Raw genomic sequence first — 25,776 nt, 5'->3', positions numbered from 1 at the left:
AACTAGGGACAGATTTCTTGGTACAGGTTTTGGGTGAGTATATAAAGTGACTTTTAGATGGAAAATATTGACACATGTACTTATGTTCAGCACATTGTGTGAAATCAAGGATCTGAATTTTTACATTTTGTTCGGTAGGAGATAACACAAGCAAGCAATCATGGTAAAACCATTGTAGATGTTCCTTCACATTACCAGGGTTTCGGTCACACTGTTAAGGGGTGAAAAGGTCAAAAGTGTTATTAAGTGGAAATTACAAAAAACTTTTGCTTCTGTAGAGCTGTAGAGTCTGACAATTATATTTTTAGTGGTAGTTTCTTTATCCTAAGATGTAAAATTCACAGATCATTCATGTGCACAGTTAGTGAAAATTGCCATTCTGTTCAAACTTCTGACAGCCATTTCACTTTAGATGCATTCTGGTGTATTTTAGTAATGATTGGTTTAGTCCTCTTCCTTTCATGTTTTGGTGAATCTTTTGTAATGGCCCTCAGAATTTCTAATGCATTTGGCATGGTACAAGTCATTGCTTATTAAACTCCCTTCCTCTGTCTTTCCTGCTTTTCTCTGTTCTCCAAGGTTTATCTTCCTTTTCACTCATTCCTATGCAGTATTCATTGATCGAAAACTTTTTTTTTCTTATCCTGATGATAATGATGTTTGTTTCCCCAAGGTTCTTTTGTATTCTCTCTGCATTTTCTCCTCTCCACAAAACATCCTCTTTTTTCACCCCCTAATCATACGCACTTTTACACAGAATATTTCACTCCGTGTTCCTCAACTTGCTGTCCTTTACATCTTCACATGGATAATCGTACATTTTCATGCACAGTGCATTTCCTTTGTTAATTCAGACTCATATAGCATCTAATGGGGAAGCATTGGTTGTGTTAAATTCAACATGGCAAAAATTTAAGTTTTACTCATTTTTCCAAATCTCATTTGTATCATACAATATTTCAAGACCTGATAATTCAGCCTTGCATCAACATAAACATTAACATCACAAAGTTTGTTCCTTAAAAGTTGGTTTTGTATAGTGTTTTAATTATTTCCCTCAAATCCATTATTCTGTTTTCTATATGGGTCTCATTTGCCCCAATATGGAGTACTGCTTATATATATAATGATTGGCTGTTGTTCCACTTCTATTTTAGCTAGGGTGGAAATTAAAAGCTTTCCCCATTTTTAACTCCCGTAACCACATTTAAAACCATCATTTTCTATCTGCCATGATGTTATTTCCCTTTTTCTAACAGCATCTTGTTTCATTCATTTTTGTGTGTCCTAGCCCCAGATGACCCAGATTTACTGTTTTTTCTTTTTTTGCATCTGTATGCTACAGGCAGAGATGTGCCTGTATAGGAAAATAACTCAAAGTATTTGTGAACCTGATTTTTTAAGGTGGAAAGGTTTTATGACGAGGGAAGACAATAAGAGTGAGAGAATTCCCCTTTTTTTTAGTGGAGATATCATAATGGTCCATCTTCTTGTTGCTCATCTCCATGTAGAAACCGTAAGAAGCCATTGTGGCTGAGGTACTAGCAGATAGCTAATGAAAGTAGTGGGTGAAATGTTACTTGTATTACTGAGAGAGGGTAATAACATCACAGTGGATGGAAACGTGTGGTTGATATGAGGTAATAGTAAGAGAATTTATGAGGTGGAGGACATTTTGAGTCCACACTGGCAAAGTGAGAGGTGTAAGAAAAGCTACCCCAGGTATGCAAGCAATACTCAGTACTGGGGGAAATAAGACCCCAGTAGTTATAGACTAGACTGGGATAAATAAGAACTCAGTAGATATAGACTGGGTAAATATGACCCCAGTAGATATAGAATATGTAGTTGATCTGAAAGAAAATGATACAGCATCCTTTGGGAAGTAGAGTTTATGATCTGATATTCACTATGTGGGATTTCCTGAATAGAATAGAGGATATGGTTATGCCCAACGTTTGAGTGGGTGCTTCTTTCTCTAGTTTCTTGTGGAGATCAGCTTTATGAGGATTGGCCATGGTGAAAATTATTTCTTGCCTTTCCACTTTCAAAAGTTGGGCATACAAGCACTTGTTCAAATTAATCTTTGAATTTTTTATACTATTTAATACCCATTGATTTACATATTTGCTTTGTATAGATTCAATTGAGACAGTCTTACCTGTGCTACTATATGAAATTTTTTTGTAAGGTTGAGACACATGAAGGTTCTAAGGGCAATAAAGAATGTGTGGAGGGAAAGAACATTATCTCGGAGAGCAAAAATGGGTATGTTTGAAGGAACAGTAGTCCCAACAATATTATATGATTGTGAGGCATGGGTTATACATAGGTTTGTATGGAGGAGCATGGATGTGTTGGAGATAAAGTGTTTGGAGACAATATTTGGTATGAGGTGGTTTGATCAAGTAAGTAATGAAAGGGTAAGAGAGATGTGTGGAAATAAAAACAGTGTGGTTGAGAGAGTAGAAGAGGGTGTATTGGAATGTACATATGGAAAGAGTGAGTGAGGAAAGGTTGACAAAGAGGATATATGTGTCAGAGGTGGAGGGAACAAGAAACGGGTGACCAAATTGGAGGTTGAAGGATGGAGTGAAAAAGATTTTGAGCAATCGGAGCCTGAACATACATGATTATTATTTTAATGATAATAATAATAATGATTATTATTATTATTATTATTATTATTATTATTATTAGTATTAGTATTATGAGGAATTCTTCATGTTTGTAACCCTAAGAAGTTTATGTAGCTTAGCTGAATATTTTTTCACCTCATCAGTGAAACATGGGTATGATGATGATGATGAGTATGTAAAACTTTAAACTTTGCTATATTTTGGCCAGTAGATAAATGCTGTAATGAAGAGTTTTTCTTTTCAACAGACTCACCATTCATGCCAGATCACCCTTGCCCCCAAAGAGAAGGCATGACCAGCTCCGGAGGAAGCACAAGAAAGAAAAAGAAGCTGAATGAGCTAAGGGCTTTTGTTGAAACCAAATTGAGGTCATGTTCAGAAAAGGCTCTTGAGAAAATTGGACATGAAGACTCGAGGAGATCATCTGTTTCTGAGGATCCGGTAAGTAATTTTAGCTAACTCTTTGATTACGTATTTGTGTCTGGTATGTGTGATCTGATTTTGGATAGGAGGCTGTGGTTTCAGTGCATTGCCCATGACAGCTGGAGAATGGTTGTGTGTGAATGCAGCCTGTCTTTCTCTGTTTCAAGTGCTACCTGGCTAATGTGGGACATGGTGAACAAGGGTAACAAAAATCTGTCTCTTTATTTGTATAAGCTGTGCTACATATTACCATATTGAAATGGGACATTGCTTGTTGAATACACTTATAAACATTGACTATGAAAGTAGGAATGTTAGTTTGGCAGGTACATATGTGAAAACAATTTTACCTCTTCATTCAGACCATATTAAAGTAGGACATTGCTTGCTAAATTTTTTTTTTTTTCTATACTTTGTTGCTGTCTCCCGCGTTTGCGAGGTAGCGCAAGGAAACAGACGAAAGAAATGGCCCAACCCCCCCCCATACACATGTATATACACACGTCCACACACGCAAATATACATACCTACACAGCTTTCCATGGTTTACCCCAGACGCTTCACCTGCCTTGATTCAATCCACTGACAGCACGTCAGCCCCGGTATACCACATCGCTCCAATTCACTCTATTCCTTGCCCTCCTTTCACCCTCCTGCATGTTCAGGCCCTGATCACACAAAATCTTTTTCACTCCATCTTTCCACCTCCAATTTGGTCTCCCTCTTCTCCTTGTTCCCTCCACCTCCGACACATATATCCTCTTGGTCAATCTTTCCTCACTCATCCTCTCCATGTGCCCAAACCACTTCAAAACACCCTCTTCTGCTCTCTCAACCACGCTCTTTTTATTTCCACACATCTCTCTTACCCTTACGTTACTCACTCGATCAAACCACCTCACACCACACATTGTCCTCAAACATCTCATTTCCAGCACATCCATCCTCCTGCGCACAACTCTATCCATAGCCCACGCCTCGCAACCATACAACATTGTTGGAACCACTATTCCTTCAAACATACCCATTTTTGCTTTCCGAGATAATGTTCTCGACTTCCACACATTCTTCAAGGCCCCCAGAATTTTCGCCCCCTCCCCCACCCTATGATCCACTTCCGCTTCCATGGTTCCATCCGCTGCCAGATCCACTCCCAGATATCTAAAACACTTCACTTCCTCCAGTTTTTCTCCATTCAAACTCACCTCCCAATTGACTTGACCCTCAACCCTACTGTACCTAATAACCTTGCTCTTATTCACATTTACTCTTAACTTTCTTCTTCCACACACTTTACCAAACTCAGTCACCAGCTTCTGCAGTTTCACACATGAATCAGCCACCAGCGCTGTGTCATCAGCGAACAACAACTGACTCACTTCCCAAGCTCTCTCATCCCCAACAGACTTCATACTTGCCCATCTTTCCAAGAGTCTTGCATTTACCTCCCTAACAACCCCATCCATAAACAAATTAAACAACCATGGAGACATCACACACCCCTGTCGCAAACCTACATTCACTGAGAACCAAAACCTATAAACATTTGACTGAAAGTAGGAATGTTAGTTTGGCAGGTACTTTTATGAAACAATTTTTACTTTATTCAGAAAAATTAAAATGTTTCTTAGTGATTGAAATTGTTGTTGCAGATGTAAATGATAAGGTAATGAGAATTACAGAAGAAAAAAATAGTGAAAAATAGGAAAAAGGAAATATTACTTGGAAAAATAAGTTTTTTGACCCTTTCACCACAGCTGGAATACTCATCTTAAAAAAAAGAAAATCCATAAGTTTGTGATTAAGATTTTTAAGATGACTTTCTAAATCAAATCATATATGACTCAACTTGGTGAAACAATGTTTATGTGTGCTCTGTGCCCTCTGCTTATGCTGCTTTGTTGCTAAGCATATGAGGTACTCCAGAAGAATTGGCAGGCACATGTAGTGAGATGTGTGTTATTCAAAGAAGTGATTTTTATCTCAAATAGATATTATTTCTGAGGATTTTCATTGATATCTTTTATTTTGTAAGAACATCACAGCTATACAAATTATTACTGTAACTTAAGGGCTGCAGATTTCATACAGGCTTTCTTGACATCTCCACTTATACTGACTTAACACATGGAAGAACTTAGGCTGTAGCATCTAGTAACAGTGTGGGATAACATATTGATTCTTTTGTCAAGTCAAACCAGTGCCCTCATTCATACCACCTCCTTTCTCAAATGATAGCATTGAAAGTTCACTCTTTTGAAAGTTTGTTATAGTAAATATGAATGGCTTATTTTGATTGGATAGCATTAGTCTTCTCATTTCAAATTTTGTCTACAGGCTGTTGGGGATTTTGGTGGTAGTTCCTGGGGAATTGATGGAGAACAAAAGTCAAGGCCACACTCTGCTTTGGATAAGTTTGTAGAGGATCGGCATCAACCAGGTCCACCATCACCAAGACTTCCTCCCGTTGGTCTGGTTAAGGGGAAGAGTATGCCCTCACTCAGGTAAGATTCTTGTAAATATTTATTAAAGCATTTGGCCTTCTTCTAACCTTTTGTATAGGCTTTGTGGATGAATATCATAATAAGCCTATTTTTAGGAATTTCTCCTCCTCAGTCACTGAGTCATGGACACGTTAGTTTGGTGAAGGATGAGAACATGTCCTTATTCAGGTTGGTCTTTCTCCAAATGTAAAAAAACCTTAATTCATGTGAACTTGTTACCCATTTTTTTCATACTGTGGGTAAAGTGAAGGAAGGAAAGTAAGGTATTCATAATGATTTTGGCCCCCATCAAATTTGTCAAGCCCAACTACATATTCAGTGGATCTTGATGAAGGAATTTTGTTTTATTAAAGCCACTTTGAGGCAGTCATTGAGTGAGTTGGTGAGGAATTTTCCCTCAGAGACTCTGTCATCTGTTCTTGATGCTACCTTGCTCATGCATAAAGTGGTGAGCATGTATAATGTTTATGTATATATATCCATGGGGATAGGGGAGAAAGAATACTTCCCACATATTCTTTGCGTGTCGTAGAAGGCAACTAAAAAGGGAGGGAGCGGGGGGCTGGAAATCCCCCCTCTCGTTTTTAATTTTCCAAAAGGAGAACAGAGAAGGGGGCCAATTGAGGATATTTCCTCTAATGCTCTGTCCTCAGTTCTTAAAGCTACCTCGCTAATGTGGGAAATGGCGATTATGTATAAAAAAAGTGCTTGGTGTGCTCATTTGTAAAAGAATTGAGTCCCTGCTTTTGTATTACCCAGATCAAAGGCTTTGATTTGTGGCAGAGGTAGTATGTTTTTGAATACATAACTAAGAAAAGAGTTAAAAGAAATAATGAAAGAATTTGGAGCAGCAGTTAGCGTTGCTGACTGACACATTCGTGGGGCTGCCCAGGGTCGAATCCTGGTTGTGGTAGCTGGTCCACAGTTAATCCAGCTGTTCGTCTTTCCCTAAGGGTTCTTCAATAAAAAGGGTAGCTTGCTTAGGTTATGGTACATTAACAAAGTGTCAATGAGATGGTCTTGATTGTGTATTCAGTTACCCATGTCATTTCCGTTAGTATAGAAAAACAATAATGAACATGAAAGGAAGGATATAAGTTATAGTTTTGACAAGGGCAATGTAAAGGTGGAATGGGAGCCATCTATTATGGTGGATAAATGCATTGACTTCGTTGTGCACTTGTGTCTATCTATCTGTCTGTCTATCTGTCTGTCCGTATCTCTGATGCCTGTTCCCTTCTGGAACTCCCTCAATGGGGTGGCCACATCATTAGAGTCTCTGTAGCCAGTGAAATCCAGTGCTGCTTCGTAGCCTTTAGTGCCTCACCCTTAACAGGCCATTGGCAGACCTGGCAAGCCTAGTGAAGTGTTTGCATAGGCTCCTTCCTAATGTTCCCAATGACTGCTTCTGCAAAAGCTCCTGGCTAATGTTCCTACCTTATGCTCCTACCTAAATGTTCTTACCTTCTAATTCTGTTAATTGCTTCTATCATTTTGCCAAAAGGCAGAGCTTGCACATTGTGCTCACCACAGGAAAGTCAAGTTATGAAGAATGAGCTGTTTGAGTTAAGAGTTGTCAAGTGTTGTGTGTGACAAGGAGAGATTGTATCTTTTTGGACAGAATGCCAGTGTTCAGAAGAGTGCAACTTGACAGGCACTGAAGTGCTGGATCACTATACAGCTATCACTAACCCTCCTGATAGTGGGTAGTGCTGGTAATGTACCTCCCTGGCCATTGGATGCCCTTTGACTACCGCCTGCCTTGTTTGTAAAACATGTATGAGTAGAGTGGGTGATAGATTTCTAGTATGTAATATCTAAAAAGTGGATTTGATGTCAGGAGAATGTATAGAGTAAGGAATTAGAAAAGGAAATTAGATAAAGTATTATTAAAAGAAATGGTTTGGACATAAAGAGAGAATGAGGGAGGAAAAAGTTGACAAAGAGGAGATATGTGTCTGAATTGGAGGAAATGAGGAGAATAGGGAGACCAAATTGGAGGTTGATGAATGGAATGAAAAAGATTTTGAGCAATTGGAGCCTGAACATACAGGAGGGTGAAAGGTGTGAATTCGAACAATTTGGAGTACTGTGGCCCATGTGCTGTCAGTTGACTGAGCCAAGGCATGTGAAGCTTCCAGGGGAAACCATAGAAAGGTATGTTGGGCCTGATTGGCGATAGGGGGCTGTGGTTTCCGTGCATTACACTTGACAGCTAAAAATGGATGTGAGTGGATGTGACCTTTCTTCATCTCTTCCTGGTGCTACCTTGCAAACGTTGGGAAAAGCAATCAAGTATGAAAAACTTCGGTAGTGTGATTCATAGAATGAAACAGATCACTTGTGTAGTATAGATACAGAATGGATGTAAAAAGAATGAATGATAGAAAGTATTCGATTAAAGTGAGTTGAAGTAGACAAAGAAAATTGAATATGAGCTACCAGGAGAGAATAATGAAATGTACCTTTGAAAAGGGTATCTAGACCCTTTTGTTGTGCAATCATTTTGAAAATACACTTCTCCTCTGTCAGAAAAGAAAGAATATTCCCATAGAGCATATATCATATAATACCGAAGAAAAAATTATCGCAAAAAGTAATGTACTTTCTTCCATGTTGGTGTAGGATGGTGTTGAATTGATGAAGTGTGGCAGCGCAGATCCTCATTATATATGTAAATACATGATATTTATGATTTTTATTTCTAGGTGTGATTTCATTTTGCATACCCTTAAACTTATTACACACGTTTTGTTATAAGGCATGATCACACACATTCCATATAAATCATTTACATAACTTACATTCTATACACATTATTTACATATTTACTTATTTTTTTTACAAAGACTGAACATTCCTTACAAGAAAAGATGTAGAGATAACTTTATTTTCATCAAAAGAATAAACAAAAATATAAGAAAAATTATGTTGTATGTTTGGTGAATTTCCAGGTGGGTTAGGGATCTAAGTCTTGGTAGTGAGAGGCCTTGTGGAAGAGTTTTACTTGGAGATTAAGTTATGGGAGTAGGAAGGGATTAGGATGAGTGGTTCCCAGTGAAGGGGTCTGCATTGCACGAAAGATGTTTGATGTTACTACGTATTTTTAATTTGTTCATGGACTTGGTGCGAGATGTGAATGTAAGGGTAGTAGAGTGATCATTAGGCCTATGATATGGTAGGGGTGGCTTGGTGCGAGATGTGAATGTGAGGGTAGTAGAGTGATCATTAGGCCTATGATATGGTAGGGGTGGAGGCATAGGAGGTTGAATCATTTGTTGTTTGCAAAGGACAGTTTTGGTGGGGGTCTCCAGAAAGAACAATCAGAAGCTAGTGTTTTTAAGGGAGTATGTGAAAGGAGAAAGTTGTGAATGAATATTTGCTTTAGTAAGGACCAAGTTTTGGCAAATTTTTTGTTTGGTGTAGCATGTGCCTCCACCCAGTATGACTAAATGGTTTGAGAGAAAGTAATATTCCTTGCAGTCATATGAAAATGCTACAGTTGGAGGTAGGAAATACCCAATATTAGGTAAAAGCAGAAGTAACTCTTGGGAGAGCAAGCATGCAGTTACACCTGCTTTTGTTTTCAAGCTGACTGCCAATGGGTTGGATACACATTGAAATATGATTATGCTGATGGGTTGGTTATAAAATGAAATGTATTTTGCCAGTGGGTTGGATACAATTTGAAAAGTATTCTGCCAGTGGGTGGAATACAAATTGAAAAGTATGCTGCCATTGGGTGGAATATGAATTGAAATGTATTTTGCCAATGGGTGGGATACAAATTGAATAGTACTGTCTTTTGACATCATCATAGAATGCATGATGAGTAAGAAGCCTTAGAATGTTGTTACATATCGTATTTAGTTAAAAGATCACATATGCCTCTTTTTTTTTCCAAATGTCTCATGTATGGGCTTTTATTTGTTATTATTTGAGCTTGTGTGCTTATTCTCAACTGTCTTAAATGTGAAACATCACAGTTCGAACAGCCACATGTGGGGCTTGTGAAATTATTCCATTGCTTAGGCATCTACTGTTTCCGGGTTCTTTGATTCTCTATTCATACCCTGTATCCTTAAGCAATAAGAATTCATCTTCTGTCTTTCATTGTCAGTTTTACTTTCTTCATTTCTAATATTTCATCAACCTTTCCAAGATAATTTGATAGACTGTGCTAAATAATAGACCTTTTAGCTTCTCTATATTAGGGAGAGTTACCATTTGGTTAAGAATATTTACTCCAGCATGTATGTTGTTAACATTCCCATTTATATATATTGCTTTCTGGTTGCACTGAGATGTAAGATGCATCATATTTACATTTTTGCATGATACGGGATGTCATTTGCTGTGAACTGGTAAATTCATGATATTTTGTTTCCTAGTTACATTATTAGTTGTTGTTCCCATCTTTATTCTACAGTGTGAGTTTCATTGGTAATTTATTTTCAAACTACCCAACTTGGCCTCTTGGATGTAGTATTTTTTGAATGAAATGACAAGATTTCTCTAGGTGTACAGTTACCTGTGGGAAATGATTTTGTATATTATGGGTAATCTTCATGTCTGTGGAGGCTGTTTCTAGTCTTTATTAGTGTTAATTCTTGTTATAATGTTTGTATGGTAAGGGAAAATGCTTGTCATTACAAGAGCTGAACCATAACTGTGTAAGGCTTGATTCTACTCAGAAACTGAAAAAATACTTTTTGCTAGAAAAATATACTTATGTGTTTTCTGTTTTGTTGATTATTCTTTTGAGAGACTGAAGACTTAAGAAAAAAAGCTAAGCCTTCATAAATTTTATGGCCAGTGTAATTATATGATGAAACTTTTTTTCAGAGTTTAAGTCCAACTTGATACTTGCATGTCCTTTGGAACCAGTTATTGCCTCTGAATACCACCTATGTTTAACTCGAGAAGTACTTTTATAGTACTTTTTTTTGTGAAAGAGCTTTGAGGCTAATTGTTGGAGACTCTTAATTTGAGTGTGGTAAGACATGAGGTGTTTGCCAATTTTGTTCAGGAAGGGAGCAACTCTTGCCATACATCAAGAGGAATTTATATTTTGCATATTAGAAAAAATTATTGATTTAGGATGTACAGTATAGCATTTAAGTTAGAGCTTTGAATAGAAATGCTTGTCTGTGTTTAGGTTTATTTAATCTTTAATGATTTTCAAGTACACCGTATTTAAAGTGGATCTCAGCTTACTGTTTTGTAGAAGTTAACTTTTTTAACCATCTCCAGTGCCAAGATCACATATTTAGATTAATGAATGGATGAAACCTATTCTCCAATAGGAAGGTTATTTACTTTCAAAATACCCATCTTTTATATATTTATATATTTGTCTGTAGGGTAAGTAATCGCCCCATTTTGGTATAGATACAAATAATACCTCATGTTCTAGTACAGTTAAGGCATTAATTCCCCCTGGTTAATCCAAAATTAGATAAATGTCATTGACATTTTAAATGGATTTATATTAGGGTTGCCATTGATAGTAAATAAGTTGACAAAATGAGTATACAATTGAAAAATTGGATTTGAGATATTTGAATAAATAGCTAAAGAATGTATGTGAGGGAGACATGTAAGGACAGGGATAAGTGGAGACTCTTTTGCCATGGCCATCCCTTTGATGGGAGTTTCTGAAGGAAGTGGGCATCAGAGATAGAGATACATAGATCTGAAGATATCAAATAATTTTGATATTTGATTGTTACTGGAGAAATTTTTAAGTTGAGTATGTTAAGATTAGTCTCTTTCTGATGTACCACACATCTAAAGTAGACAGTAGCCATCATTGTTCATTAGATGAATAGTGGAAGTTACCACTTCACAATCCTGAGGTTCAGCCCACTGACTGCATGTCTCTTGAATGTTCAGGCCCAAATAATCCAAAGCCTCTTTCATTCCATCCTTCCATATTACTCTTGGTCTCCCCTTTCCCCTTTCTACCTCCACTTCCGATGCATAGATTCTCTCACTCTTTCTTTGCTCATCACCCTCATATTTCCAAACCATTAAACATGCTCTGGTCAGCTCCCTCAATTGTGCTGTGCATACTATCACACCTCTTGCACGGTCACTCCTTACATAATCAACCTATGCCACACATTGTCCCCAGGCATTTAATTTCCAACATGTCCACCCTCTGCCCCTTTTTTTCAGTTCAGGGCCTAAAGCTTGCATCAACACATTGCCCAGTCAGACACATGTAATGAACCTAGGAGTTTTGCTCCCTCTCCCAACTTGTGACTCAATTCATTCCCCATGCTTCTTTGCTGCTAAGGACACACTCAGGTACCTAAAACACTCCACCTTCTTCAGGCTTTCCCCATTCAAACTTACTCTCAGACCATCCTGACTTGTCCTGCTTCTGCATCGTATTATCTTAAGTTTTCACATTAACTTTCCCTTTTCACACACTCTCCCATGCTCTGTTTGCAGGAGTGAACTTAAAAAATTATATTGCAATATCTTCTTTGATCTACCTCTCCTGCTTGTATGTTCTGCTGTAGTGCTGTATACCTTTTTGCCCAGCTTTTCAAGTCATATATTCTCGATATCCATATCATCCTAAAAGACTCATTCATGTGGCTCTGTAATGATTTTCTCACATCTTCATTCTTTATTGAAGCTATCCTCTTAATTCTAACTGTACTGTGAAAGTTTTCCATTTCTAACACTCTTACTTTTAACCCAAATGAATTTTAAGTAACAAAGATGTGATGAAATGGAACCAGACTGGACCATGACTCATTGCGAGAGGGAAGATAAATGAATCAACCTATGGAAGGTATATTAACAAGAAAATGTTTTTGAAAAGGTTTGACAGGTTCAAACCAAGTTTGAGTATTCATCACCAGCTAAATATATTTGAACACAGAAATGCTAGAGAGCCCAGTGAAATGTATCAATGATGATGCCCTAATAAAAGATGAATTACTAGAAGATAGGAAAAAGAAAGAAAGTAAGAGGGATTTAATAACTTGATTAGTTTCCTAAATGTTAAGAGAAACTAGGTATTTGAAGTATAGAAGCAGTTCTACTTAAGAACACAATAGTACTTGAAGTAATAGGAGGTTTATGAAGATTTTGTTCAAATATATCTTGATTAACAATTGTAGCTGCATGGAACAAGCTCAAAATGATGCCTTTTTGCAATTAGAATTTATCAAAATCCTGTAGTGACAGAAATAAGAGGTTAAAAGACAAGCTCCCACATTTTCGGCTTCTTAAGACATGAACAGATAGTTGCATGGTCTCATGCACTGAGACCTTTCAGGTTCTATGAAACTCCATAGAATTTTAACGTCAGACATTTTCAGGCATGAATTTTGAATGAAATTGAGTACCAGTGACGGTGGAAAGTTGTCCTGAAATGCTAAAGGAGACTAAAATAGTTGTGTGGGCTGTGTGGCAGCTCATAATACCTTTTGTGCTCCCATTCAATGTCTGGTACATTAAATGGGTATAGATATGCAGAACCAAGTTTTGTAGTTATAGGAACTGACATAAAGGGTATTTTGAAGTGATTTAGATTGTTCATGTCACATACTTCTGGATTACCATGATAAGTAGATCTGCTTGTTATGCATCACTCCCACAGAAGGTGAATTTTGGGGGTTATCCCATCTGACTAGACTGGTTTTTTCTTTTGCTGTGTTTCCCTACACATTTGTGGTAACATTACATCCTTATATAGAGCTAATTACAGTGAAGGAGTTCATGATTTTGTGCTGTTCATCTTAGACCTCCCATTAACCCTTTTCATGAACGTTTAGTAATACTACAGACACACATCTGTTCTCTGCATAGCAACTATTATAGTCTTCTGTTCTTTGTATCTGAATTGATCATGTAAACTCTAAAAATTAAATAATAATCAATTATGGAAGACTGACAGAAAACTGTGAAAAGTGTTGGCAGTAAATCCAGCAGCCATTTGTTTAATGTTGAGATATTTTTTTGTGTTTTGCTGCTTCCTGACTTTGGAGTGATATCTGAAATGTAATGTTTGATTTTTAAGTGGATATTTTGTCATGTTAAAAGAAGGCATAAGGTCTTTTCTTTACTTACACTTAACTTAGAAAAATATATCTTATCCCAGTCTGCACCATTGTTATGTGAAAATCAGTTGGCAGCATAAGCATTGGATCAGTCAGATAAGTTAGTTAATCAGCTATCCATGGCAACCCTAATTCTGGTGTTTATTCAGAGGCATTCAGGGGCATTCCTAGGTATAATGGGATTTGGAGTAATTAAGGGCACCATGATTCTTGTGATTTAAAGTTTTATGACATGTGTATGCACAAAATCATATTTGTTTTTTAAATTGTATTATTTGTTTGTGAAAGGTTTGGCTTATGCATTTTACGAGTTGGTATTGAATATTGAGTGAACAGTCTCATCTTTGGAAAGATAATGATTGTTCCTTTTTAAAAGGTTTGATCATGTATATGTTAAAGTGTTGGCCTTGCATATGTTGAAGGGCTTTGCCATGTCAATTCAAAAGGCTTGGTGATGTATGTTTTGTGTTTAGCTACTGTGTTCCCTATCCTTAATGTTAATAGCCTCTCTCTCACTGTCCTCTCTTCATGTTCTTTCTCAATGTTTTCTCCTTGTTCTCTCCCTGGCTGGACGTGTAGCAGCCTCATTGATGAGCTGCCTTGCCTTGGGTAAGTTCTCATATTCTCTGCAACTTCAACACTTCTATTTTGCTCCAGAGTTTTTATCAGATGTGCATTTTGTAAATATAGGGGTACAATATTTTTGCAACATTATATCTTGAATATTTTATTGTGAATCAGTCTAAATTTTGGTAAATGATAGAGATTGTCAGTCTCCTTGCTTTTTATGTGCCCTATATACACTTTTTAAGGAAATCATTTTACCATTAAAGGGGACCCTGTTTGATATATTTTCAATTTATTTTGTATTTGTATACAATAGTCTTCTGTCAGTTATCATACATGATTTATGAGCACTTCTATAAAATTTGTTATATAATTTTTTAGTATAAGAAATATTAGTCTCATCAATAGTGGTGCTTTAAAAGAAAGTTTTTAGTACAGTTCTTATTATTTGATTACAAATGCATCATATAAGCTTCTCCAGTTCAGTGACCTTTACCTTATGTCTTACATTTAACAACTTTTATGCTTCTTTATTCTTTTGATTTATCTTGCATGCTAAAAGGTTCGCACTTTTCATACAAGCATGATTTGTATTGCTTTTGGGAAAATAATGCTCAAGCCACCTTAATCTTGCTAGTAGGACCTGCATTTGCTATTGCATGTAGGTACAGTAATGATATGCATGAAAATTGAAATGCAGAATAAAAACTGTAATCATAAGATTACTTTTATGGTAGGTAGCATTGGATAAATGAGACACTAAATATGCGCTTAGTACTATGATACAACATAACTTGCTTGTATAAATTTATTATACTGGAAAATAAGCAACTGAAATTTAAAGGTTTTTCTGTATAGCACAATTATCAGTATTTTTAAAGTTTAGCATCCAAATGGAAAATTTGGAGTTTTCTAATTCCTAAATTAAGTATTGTTTATTGTAGCACCTAATGAAATAGAAAAAGTTGCAACATCTTGATATTCACAACTGTATTAATTTTGACAGTTTTAACCTTTTAAGTGCATCAGATAATTACTGAAATAATGTTAATAGGAAATTTAAAAGTATTGCTATTGCATCCATAAACAGTTGTGTTATCTAGTCGTGTGTTACAATAGTTTTCCATGATCTGACTCACGTAGCATGTGCTGATACAGATTTAGCATGTACATAAAGGCTTCTATGCAAATTAAATTGTAGGGAAGGAAAGTGGCATACCTAAGGACAGGAAGTGAATAACACTATTGTATATAATGCAAGCTGAGGTGAAAACTGGAGCAAATGAGATGCAACATTCTAGCATGTGAAAATAAGGGAATAATTTGTAGTAGAGAAAAATATTGATGTGCTGTCAGTGGTCTGTATTCCTTGCGTGTCGTAGAAGGCTACTAAAAGGGGAGGGAGCGGTGGGCTGGAAATCCTCCCCTTCCGTTTCTTTAATTTTCCAAAAGAAGGAACAGAGAAGGGAGCCAAATGAGGATATTCCCTGTAAGGATTAGTCCTCTGTTCTTAATGCTACCTCGCTAATGTGGAAAATTACAAATATGTTTGAAAAAAAGAAAAAAAAGTAGTAGTAGACAAAAATATTGACGTGCTGTCAGTGGACTGAACCAGGGCATGTGAAAAGACTGGGGGAAACCATGGAAAGGTCTCTGTGGCCTGGTTTTAGGTAAGCGGCTGTAGTTTCAGTACATTGCACATGATAGCTAAAAAATTGATTTCAGCAAATGCTGCCTGTTTTCATCTTTTCCTGGTGCTACTTTGCTAATTTTGGAAACAGCGATCAAGTCCCCAAAAAAACCTTGTCCATACATTGTCAGAGTTGATTTCACACTTACTTATTTCTACTTTGTCACCTCACCTTTGGCCTTGATTACCATCTGCAAACATCTGGGTATGGAATTGGCAAGGTTCCTGAAGTATTCTAAGTCCATGTTTTGGTCCCATAGCGTCTTGATCTCCTGAATGAGGCAAGGATCTGAGGAATTGTTACAGGAAGAAGCCCCTTGAGTGCATTTTGAGTGCCCAGTGCACCTAGAAATCTTATGTTTACCCACATTTTCTGGTTTCCAGGCAAGAATTTGGGCTTTTTCCTCCTTAGATAGGTAAGAGCCAAGCATCTTGAAGCACAGGAATGAAATTTTCAAAATGAAATGGCAACCAGGAGCAAAAAAGAAAAAAGAAGAAAAAATCTACCCTCAAGATAACCTGAGGCACACTGAGGTGGGTTTTTGGTGCTAACACCATTAGAAACACTAGTCTCAGTGGCCAGATGTACAGTGAATATACCCTGAGAGTGTTATATGCTTTTACCTGCAGTAAACCATTGCTGTGTATTGCCTTTAAAGATATATGGGGCCTTTTGTGGGTAAGTAGCTGTGGTTCCAGTGCATTACACATGACAGCTAGAGAATGGATCTGGGCAAATGTGGCTTTTCTTCGTCTGTTTCTGATGCTACTGATACATAATTCACACTTCAGAGATACGGGGATAATGAACAAATGTAGATTTTATAAAGGGGGAGAAAGAAGACTTCCCACGTATTCCCTGCATGTCACAGAAGGTGACTTAAAGGGGAATTAGCAGGGGTTGAAAATCCTCCCCTCTCGTTTTTTTTTTAATTTTCCAAAAGAAGGAACAGAGAAGGGGGCCGAGTGAGGATATTCCCTGTAAGGCTCAGTCCTCTGTTCTTAACGCTACTTTGTAAATGCAGGAAATGGCAAATGGTATGATGATAATGATATATATATATATATATATATATATATATATATATATATATATATATATTATCCCTGGGGATAGGGGATTAAGAATACATCCCACGTATTCCCTGCGTGTCGTAGAAGGCGACTAAAAGGGGAGGGAGCGGGGGGGCTGGAATTCCTCCCCTCTCTCTTTTTTTTTTTTTTAAATTTCCAAAAGAAGGAACAGAGGGGGCCAGGTGAGGATATTCCAAAAAAGGCCCAGTCCTCTGTTCTTAACGCTACCTCACTATCGCGGGAAATGGCGAATAGTATGAAAAAAAAAAAAAAAAAAAATATATATATATATATATATATATATATATATATATATATATATATATATATATATATATATATGATATATATATATATCAGGTAAGGGTCAGGCAGGAAGATCGTCAGAAATGTGACTACCAAAGGCAAGGGTCATGTGATCATTGGCAAGGGATAGGTCATAGATTTGCTCATAAACTTGTACGTGTTGACAGTTTTTTTTATTATGCTAGGATCTAAGTTATACATGCTTAGACTGATGATAAAATTATATGAAAGTTGTGTATGATAATGCAGGGTTCTATGATATTTCTATCCACAGTTGAATAAGATACAATTTTACTATTTTATGGACATTTTTTTCAGTCAGTAGAGTGGCTGAATTCTTACATATTCATGATTAAAGCACTTAATTCTTGTCAATATGAACTCTGTACTGTTGCTGCTTTATTCTTGTAATAATTTCTTTTTCCACTTTATCCAAAATATACTTTGTTGCACTCTACATAGTATCTGGTAAACACAACTTTTTGACTTTTCAGGCGAGTTTTTCTTGTGAGCAGGTTTCGTACTGTAGTATGCTGTTCTTAAATGCATTATTGAAAAACATTCCGTGAGTAGTTGGCACAGTCCTAGGAAGTTGTTGTGGTACAGTGGCATTAGAGGGGTTTCTAGAGCTACAAGGTTCCATGGCCTTTGAGTTGATAAATATCTTTTTGGCACTATGTACACAAAGATTTATCAGTGAAGGTCTTTGGGGTACTTTAAGGATGTTGCCGTTTTGTAATTTTTTCTGATTTCACCATTGAGAAATTCTGAACTGCATATGCGGTATGCACAAAGTTCAAGTTCAGTGTTTTTAGAAAACCTGTAAGTGTCTGCTCATATATACACTTCTACTCAGCTCTTTAGAATAAAGTAATCCAGTCCATGTTCATCAGTACCAAAGAAACATAACTCTGTGCCTCCCAAACCAGCATCTGAGGATCAAGGCTCCTCACATTCCTCTTTATGGTTTGAATGTTACTCTCATTAACGTCATAACAGTGAGCATCTGCTAAAGTGCATGACCCATCTTTAGTTCATTCAATATCTTGAATAGGTTCACTTGTAGGAGTTCTTGCTAAATGCCTGAGCATAGTGATGACTGGCTCAAGTGGGCAGAAGTGCATAAATGAATGATTGGCAAACGATGCATCCTTGGTCTTTGAATGTTAGCAGAGAATTGACGCTGTGGGCAGTTTAGCATGTGCAGCATTGGCACTTTATGCCATGCAGACAGCTAGACTCACATTATATCATGATACCTCATGTTATAATGAAATAATCAGATTCACTAAGGTGCTGTGCTGTAATAAGATTTGTTATATCAAATAATGTTGTATCATAACACAACTATATTCTTCAGTAATTGCCTTTCATATCGTACATCTTGAAACATGGATCGTGAGACAAGTAATCATCATCACAGTTGCTTTCAGTCTCTTTTACAGTGTATGTTATGAAATCATTCATGTAGCCACTTTCTACATCAAAAGACACCAAAATTTCCTCTTCTGTGGTTTCATTGTACTTGGAAAGAGCTGTTGCTTAAAGATTTTTGTTGTATCTCCTTCACAAAATCATAATATCATAATATCATGTCCATCAGAGCACTATGAAAATACTCTAAGGAACCATGCAGCTTCTCAGAATTCTCAGTGATAAAACAGACTCATTTTATACATGAATCACCTATATTTAAAATGAAATTTGTTGGAGTGAAGGTGGCAACATCCATCCATCCATCCCCACATGGCAAATGGCAGATGTGACAAGGTACCTGCCCTCTTTACATGGCTCTTGAGATGGCAGTAACTGAATTCTGAAAAGTAGCTCCCCCTTGGCCACACATTGACTTTTTAGAAATACGATTGCACATATGGGATACTTGCAAGCAACTTGTAACTGTCACTGGGATATCATCAGTCAAAGGGTAGAATGAGAACTCAAAATGGCACATGATGATAAGTTTGTAAGTTACACGTGGGTGAAAAACGATTGCCTTAGCATGCGAGGGCAGTTGTCATTAAACTTGCAGGTCTTTGGGGGAAAAATATTTGGCATTGATTCCAGTGAAATATTGGTAAAAAACGAGATTCCGACTTGTAGAAGACTGACAGAAAGTTATCTGAATGGGAGAGAACAAATGACATTAAAGGAAATTTTCATTATGCTGTTTATATCTTTGGGAAGGCCAAAATTAGAATATGCTTTTCAGGTTTGTTCTGTGAATCCAGAGAAACACAGAGCTAATAGAAAAGGTCTAGAGGAGGGCAACAAAGATTGTATTACAAAGGGTAGAGGCACACATCAGAAATAAGCTCACACAGTGTGCCTATCTTTAAAATGCTATTAAAGAAAATACCCAAAAAGTAATATTCTTTCCTCTATATTAGTGTAGGGGTTTGTTAAGAGGGAGGGTCCTTGGCAGATATCATGGATGTCCTTTATGTAAGTATATGATGATTATTCATATTTTTTTGAATGATTTCTTTTTACATGCACATAACCACATTACACACTGTATGGTTTTTTCTGTTCGTGATTTTACACTTCCCACATGTATCATCTACATATTTTTTACTTTAGTATATTTTTATTATGCGTTATTTATTTACATATTTGCACACAACAATTTTTACATGAAAACAACTTTTCTACATCAAGATATAAACACTGATACGAGGTCTTTATTTTCATGATGATGATGACACAGTTGCAGTATAATTCTGGCTTCCCACACTCTCTGTAATGATTTATGGATGACTGTGGTGCATGATATTTTTTCAGCTGTGTTTTTAGAATGCTGGTGATACCTATGGATGAAATGGAATCATACAGTAGATAGTAATTCAAAACTTTAAAATCCTTGTCAATCTTCTTGTACTTTCAGCCTTTTCAGTCTAAGGGTTAGATTTGCTTGGCATGGAAGAAAGTAGATTGAGGGGTGACCTGATCACAATATTTAAGGCTCTAAACCAGGTATATGGTGGAGACAGTGAACATTTCTTTAAATGATGTAGGGATAGAACAACCAGAGTATGTAACATGAAAATAAGTAAGAAACTTTTTAAAAAAAGATGTAAAGAAGTACTTTACATTATAAGAGTATGGATAGTTAGAATAGACTGACTGAGGAAATAGTGAATGAGGATAGCATATGAACAGAAATGTAAATACTTTGATTGCAGAGAAGGTTCAAGAGGTAGGATCCCACAAATGTAAACCTTCTCCTTACAGTAGAAGTTGTAGTGAAACAAGGCAAAACTCGGGTTTTTGTAGGAATTTGATCTATGTTGTTATTCTTTCTCTTTGTAAATAACTTGAGGGAGAGGCTTAAATCATGCCAAAGTATGTATGTGGATTATGCAAAGCTTATGAAAATATGAAATGTTCATAATTTTTGAAATGTACCAAGAGTTTATGCAGACTTCAGTATAGGTCAGGTACACAGATGATGAAATTCAGTTCGGATTCATATAGTGTGATAAAGGTGAGGAACAGTGAAACCAAACCATGCTGAGGCTGCTGTCTCACAAGTAGGAAACTAAATAAATCTGTATGTGAGGACATTATGATTGTCATATTGGCAAACTATTCTTGATCATTTTTTTTTCTTTACTGTCAGCTATATATTTTAGTAATCTTTTTTTTGAATTACTTTCATGTACCAGAAATACAGCATTACATCAGTTTGGTTTTCTCACATAGGGAAACACAGGTGCTTGAGAGTTTAACATTACAACTGAGAACATACCTGAAGGAAGGGAACTGAGCTGTGGAGAAAAGTGAGCAGCTCTGAATTAAGATGAAAAGATTTCTATTGTAACAGGATAGGAGATAGGGAACAAGTCAGGTGATGAGGATGCAAATGATGACCAGTGAAAATGTTATAAGAATATAGAAGAGAAATAATTAAATGAGAAGTGGGGCTATATGATTATATGACCTACTCCACACACACACACACAAACACACACACACACGCACATGCACACACAGTTATACATTCTTATGCATGCACATTCCTGCACTTGTAGAGCAGCAGTTGTTTTTTTGAATGAGTGGATATTCATTTATTGGTAAAAGAATAAGAAAAAAATATGTTTTGCTGAGTAAAATGAACTGCCATTATGATGAGTACCATAAGGAATATGATATGAAATATTGGTTTTGTGACTCTTCAACAAGATTTGGCATGAGGACTTCATGCTGTACAGGGGTGTATTAAGGTAATTACAATAGCTGTCATTTAGAAACTTGAGTCATGGATTAGAGCATGAGACTCACAGTATGGGCTGGAAACGTTTGAATTTGCACCACGTGGTTTCTAAAAGTAGTAAATGACAAAAACCAGTGTAAAGATCACTTGTATTCGGCAAATATGGTGGTAGAATATAGGAAAGGTAATGGGTAAATGATATCATATATAAACATTTTTTAAGTAAAGGCTTAAAGAAATTAAATGGGTTTAATATCTACATTATGATGCACCACTGAGGTAAAAACTTCACCCAAGCAAAGGTAAGGCTAAGGATTTTATGCACGAAAAACTGGATTATTAATTTCTTGGCTTCAGGGTCTCAGAAGAAGACACGAAGGAGTCACCACCATCAGAGGAGCAAGTGAGAGGTGAGGAGGACTGCTACATGACCAGGTTAGTGAAAGGTTTTAAGGAAAAAACATTTGGATTGATGATCAACAAGGGAAGGTAGTTAAGATGAAAATAGATAAAAGTGGTAGAAATTCTTTAGTTGGAATAATGACTTTGGATGAATGCAGAAACTGTATAAGGAAACAGAAGAGTAAAGGAAGGGAGGTAGAAGCTAAATAGTAATAGGATTTAGGAGACTTTGATTTTGTCCATGATAGTAGGTGAAGGATTCTATGTAGTGGAATTGTAAGGAATTAGCTAAAAGTTTTAGCAACACATAGAAAATTTAATGGAATTAATTAAAAAAGTAAAGGATATCTGTAGGAGTTAGTTTTGAATTAGAAAATGGATTCTTAGGAAGCCAAAAACTAGGACAGAAATTGATGAGACCAGTTTGGTCATGCACTTGCAGGAACTGAAACAGGATATTGATAGGAATGGAATCATAATTGGAATTAGATTAAGACAGAATTCTGGAAGAATATACAAAGATCAGTTAACTAACAAATGTGATTGGTTAAGAGGGAGTGATTCAGAGGTAGCAAGGACTCACAGGGATAGATACACTTCGAGATTTTTCAAGGAAACTTTTAGTATAGTAGCATACTGTACCAGGTCAGGCCTTATAATTGGCAAATTGTGAATTCTGTTGGTACTTTTATAGGGAAATATTAGCGTAAAGGAGAAGTGGGGAAAATGAAGGAGAGCATTTGTATTGCAAAAAAAGGGAAAAATGTGAGATGGGGAATTGCTAATAGGGGGTATTGAGGTATTACACAACAGGAATAAGAGGAGAGTTTGTCATCCAGAGTACAGAACAACTGTCAGTAACAGTAATGGAAACAAGTACATCAGATTAGATAAGTAAAGAATAAGAGTCTTGAGATAAAGATAAATCAGATGTAGTATGCATTGTATAAATTGAACATTAAGAAGTTTATTTTGTTCCATTTTTTTGTGGTTACTTTGGAAAGAAATTATAAGGAAGTGGTCTGACTATTGCCAAAGAATTTTTTTATATTTTGGAAGTTTCTTTTGGGAAATCAAGAAAGGTTAGCGATAGTGACATGTGCTGTTAGTCTTTTCCTTGAAAGAGTCTGGTTTAAGCTGAAAAAAGATTTCCATGAACTGTAATGAGGATACATTTCATGGGTCTAGAACAAGACAATCAACTTATGGTCATTCCAGCTGTTTTACCTGCCCTTTAGGACTGGTTGTTCAGTGGGTACCAGGGTGTGCTTTGCTTGTGTGAGTTTGTGTGTATGCACAAGGTTAAGACATGGTATTAATTAAGAGTTTAAGGATGGGGCTACATGATTGCAATACTCCTTCCTAGAGTGGTATGAAGAGTACTAACAGTCAGTCAGCAAGGTGCATTCATAAACAGGAATAAAAGCTACACTTGGTGGATGAAGTTAAAAGAGAAAATATGTAAACCTCTGGAAGGCCATGTTGATGAAAAGGAAATATTTGTAAGAGAGAGAGAGAGAGAGAGAGAGAGAGAGAGAGAGAGAGAGAGAGAGAGAGAGAGAGAGAGAGAGAGAGATGGGTGTTATCATATGTATTATTAAGCCCAAAACCCTCAAAGAAAATGGTTCTGAGACCACTGTAAGTGACAGTAGGTCACTGTGATGTAACACTGCAAGGCACTACTAGTAAGGAATACTTGAAGGCTGAATATGTTTAAGAGAAAAGACTGAAGATAGATGAACTTAAGCTGCTTGAGTTATCCAAGCACTTTTCACAACTAAATTTCATTGGACCGATGACTCAGGGTGGTGAAAGATATATATCAGTGATATATATAAAGGAGGAAGACTTCACTCACTCTCTAGGGAAAAGGTCAACGAAGTTGCAGAATGCCTAAGGAAATGCTGGAGACATTTGATAGTCACTGAGAAGGAACTAACAGGAAGTATTAGAAAATGCATTAGCAACAAGAGGGAAAGACTTGAAGAGATTATTTTCAAAGCTGAGTTTAACAACAAAGCAGTGTTAAAGCAGACAAACCTTTAAATTCTTCAAATGTAGGGGCTGCAGCAATGATAGTTATTTTGTGTACAGGGATGGTATGACCAATATTTGTTTTAATCAGTTTTTGGCCATGTATATTGAATTTGACCATGTGCCATTAGATATGACAATGCATTGAAATATCTAATAGGAAGTAAAGTGACTGGGATTTGAAATATACAGTCCATGCCACTGCTGGGTTGGGTTTTGGCTGGCAAACTAGTCGCATTAGGGGATTCGTATAAGTGGTATATGATTCTGCTGGTTAAAGCTAATGATGCTAACATTGAGGCCACTAATTCAGGTATGTGGGTGAAGGACGACCAGATAGACGAGCTTTCCCACAGATGATAGGTACAACACACCCTATCATAACTGTCACCCAACACACTCCATCACCGAGTGAACAAGGATGGCGTGATCAGGTAATAATAATCTGAGTTGGCATGGTTATGTTTTGCATGTTTTGTAATACATCACAGAGTGAACAAGGATGGTGTGATCAGGTAATAATAATTTGGGTTGGCATGGTTATGTTTTGCATGTTTTGTAATGATGTGGTTTAGTCATAGATATTTAAAGAAATTAGGAATTTCTCTAAACTTGGTAATCCTTTTGGCATTTCATGAAAATGATTTATAAATACTTCTAGGGAACAGTAAGCTTTAGAAATATTGTAGAATGTTAAAGTTGGTTGTTGAAAATATTACATTCCTGAAGTTTCAGTACTTCTTAGGTGCTGATGCCCCTGATTGAGGCAATTATAATAGGGTGTTATTAACCTAGATTGAGGAAAGAATAGGAAAATGCAACTATTCTTAGTTGAAGCATTTGCTTTCCTGCCATAACTCGGGTTACACATGCACTGTATGCTCTCTTAGCTGGCTGTCGATGGCAGTCCAAACAAAGGATGGGCCACTATAACTTCTTGGAGGCCTTAGTAACCTGCTGGTGATTACAGTGGGTAGTTGCACGCTTTTTCAGGATTTGCCATGTCTCTGGCACCCACCATCACATGTAACGCCCACTTTTGTGTCCCCACTGCACACACACGTCTCTTAGGATTAGCCAGTCCATTTAATAGTGTGTTTTCCTGAACTACAGATGCATGACTTAATTCATGGAAATATTTTTGATTGTTTGTTTGCCCCTAATTTTATAAAGATAAAGTTATGTAAATGAATGTCACTTGTGTACTTAGAATTGGCTAGTCCATCTAATAATTTGTTTTTTCTGAACTACAAATGCTTTACTCTTAATTCGTAGGCAAAACAAAGAATGTTTGTGAGTGTTTTTGCATGAATCATATGTAAAAGTTACAATATGTAAAAGAATGTAACTTTTGTACTTGGGATGGATCAGTGCGACAGTTAATGTTTTTTCCTATGCAGGAACTGGTCTTAATTTGTAAAAAAAAATTTGTGTGCACCTTTTTATACATGTAAAAGAAAAGATTTTGCTCTTTTCTTTATAAGAAAGAGAAAGATTTAGGTTTACATACAGAATTTTTGAAATGAGGTTGTATACTTTTGTATGGCTAAGTGGGGAATATGTGTTCAGAAAAAAAGAAACCTGTATTGAATCACAAAACAAAATTTTGCTTTTTAAACATTCTGGTTTTGTGCTAATGATGAGTTTCTTTTGTGCATTTGCAACACAAACACAGAGAGCACAGATTAAGCCCTCAGGAAGTCTGTTAATGAAACATATTTCTTTTCCTCTCATTCCATATCACAACTTCCAGCACTGAATAGATTTTGCCCCCAGCTTTTTTCATTCTACGAGATGCTTAAATGATCCTTTCCAGTTGTATTTTTGTGTGCCTATATGA

General features: G+C 36.5%; 1 protein-coding gene across 18 annotated transcripts in view; it reads left to right on the top strand.

Annotated features, from left to right (window-relative positions):
* Positions 1-25,776, top strand: part of unc80 (unc80, NALCN channel complex subunit) — a 283,207-nt gene that overhangs the window by 80,832 nt on the left and 176,599 nt on the right. For 13 of the 18 annotated variants that reach the window (XR_011714624.1, XM_071677907.1, XM_071677910.1 and 10 more), the window contains 5 exons: positions 2,887-3,080; positions 5,400-5,566; positions 14,227-14,256; positions 21,858-21,935; positions 24,250-24,370. Coding sequence is in view for 17 of the 18 variants with exons in the window: in XM_071677907.1 (XP_071534008.1) it covers positions 2,887-3,080; positions 5,400-5,566; positions 14,227-14,256; positions 21,858-21,935; positions 24,250-24,370 (590 nt within the window). In the remaining variant the exon portion in view is untranslated. The remainder of the gene's footprint in view (positions 1-2,886; positions 3,081-5,399; positions 5,567-14,226; positions 14,257-21,857; positions 21,936-24,249; positions 24,371-25,776) is intronic. The other 5 variants (XM_071677920.1, XM_071677911.1, XM_071677918.1 and 2 more) reach the window with 3 other exon arrangements.

The sequence above is a fragment of the Panulirus ornatus genome, chromosome 26 (assembly GCF_036320965.1).
Source record: "Panulirus ornatus isolate Po-2019 chromosome 26, ASM3632096v1, whole genome shotgun sequence".
Taxonomy (NCBI): domain Eukaryota; kingdom Metazoa; phylum Arthropoda; class Malacostraca; order Decapoda; family Palinuridae; genus Panulirus; species Panulirus ornatus.
The sequence above is the reverse complement of the archived record's forward strand: the minus strand, read 5'-3'. Positions and strand labels throughout refer to the sequence as shown.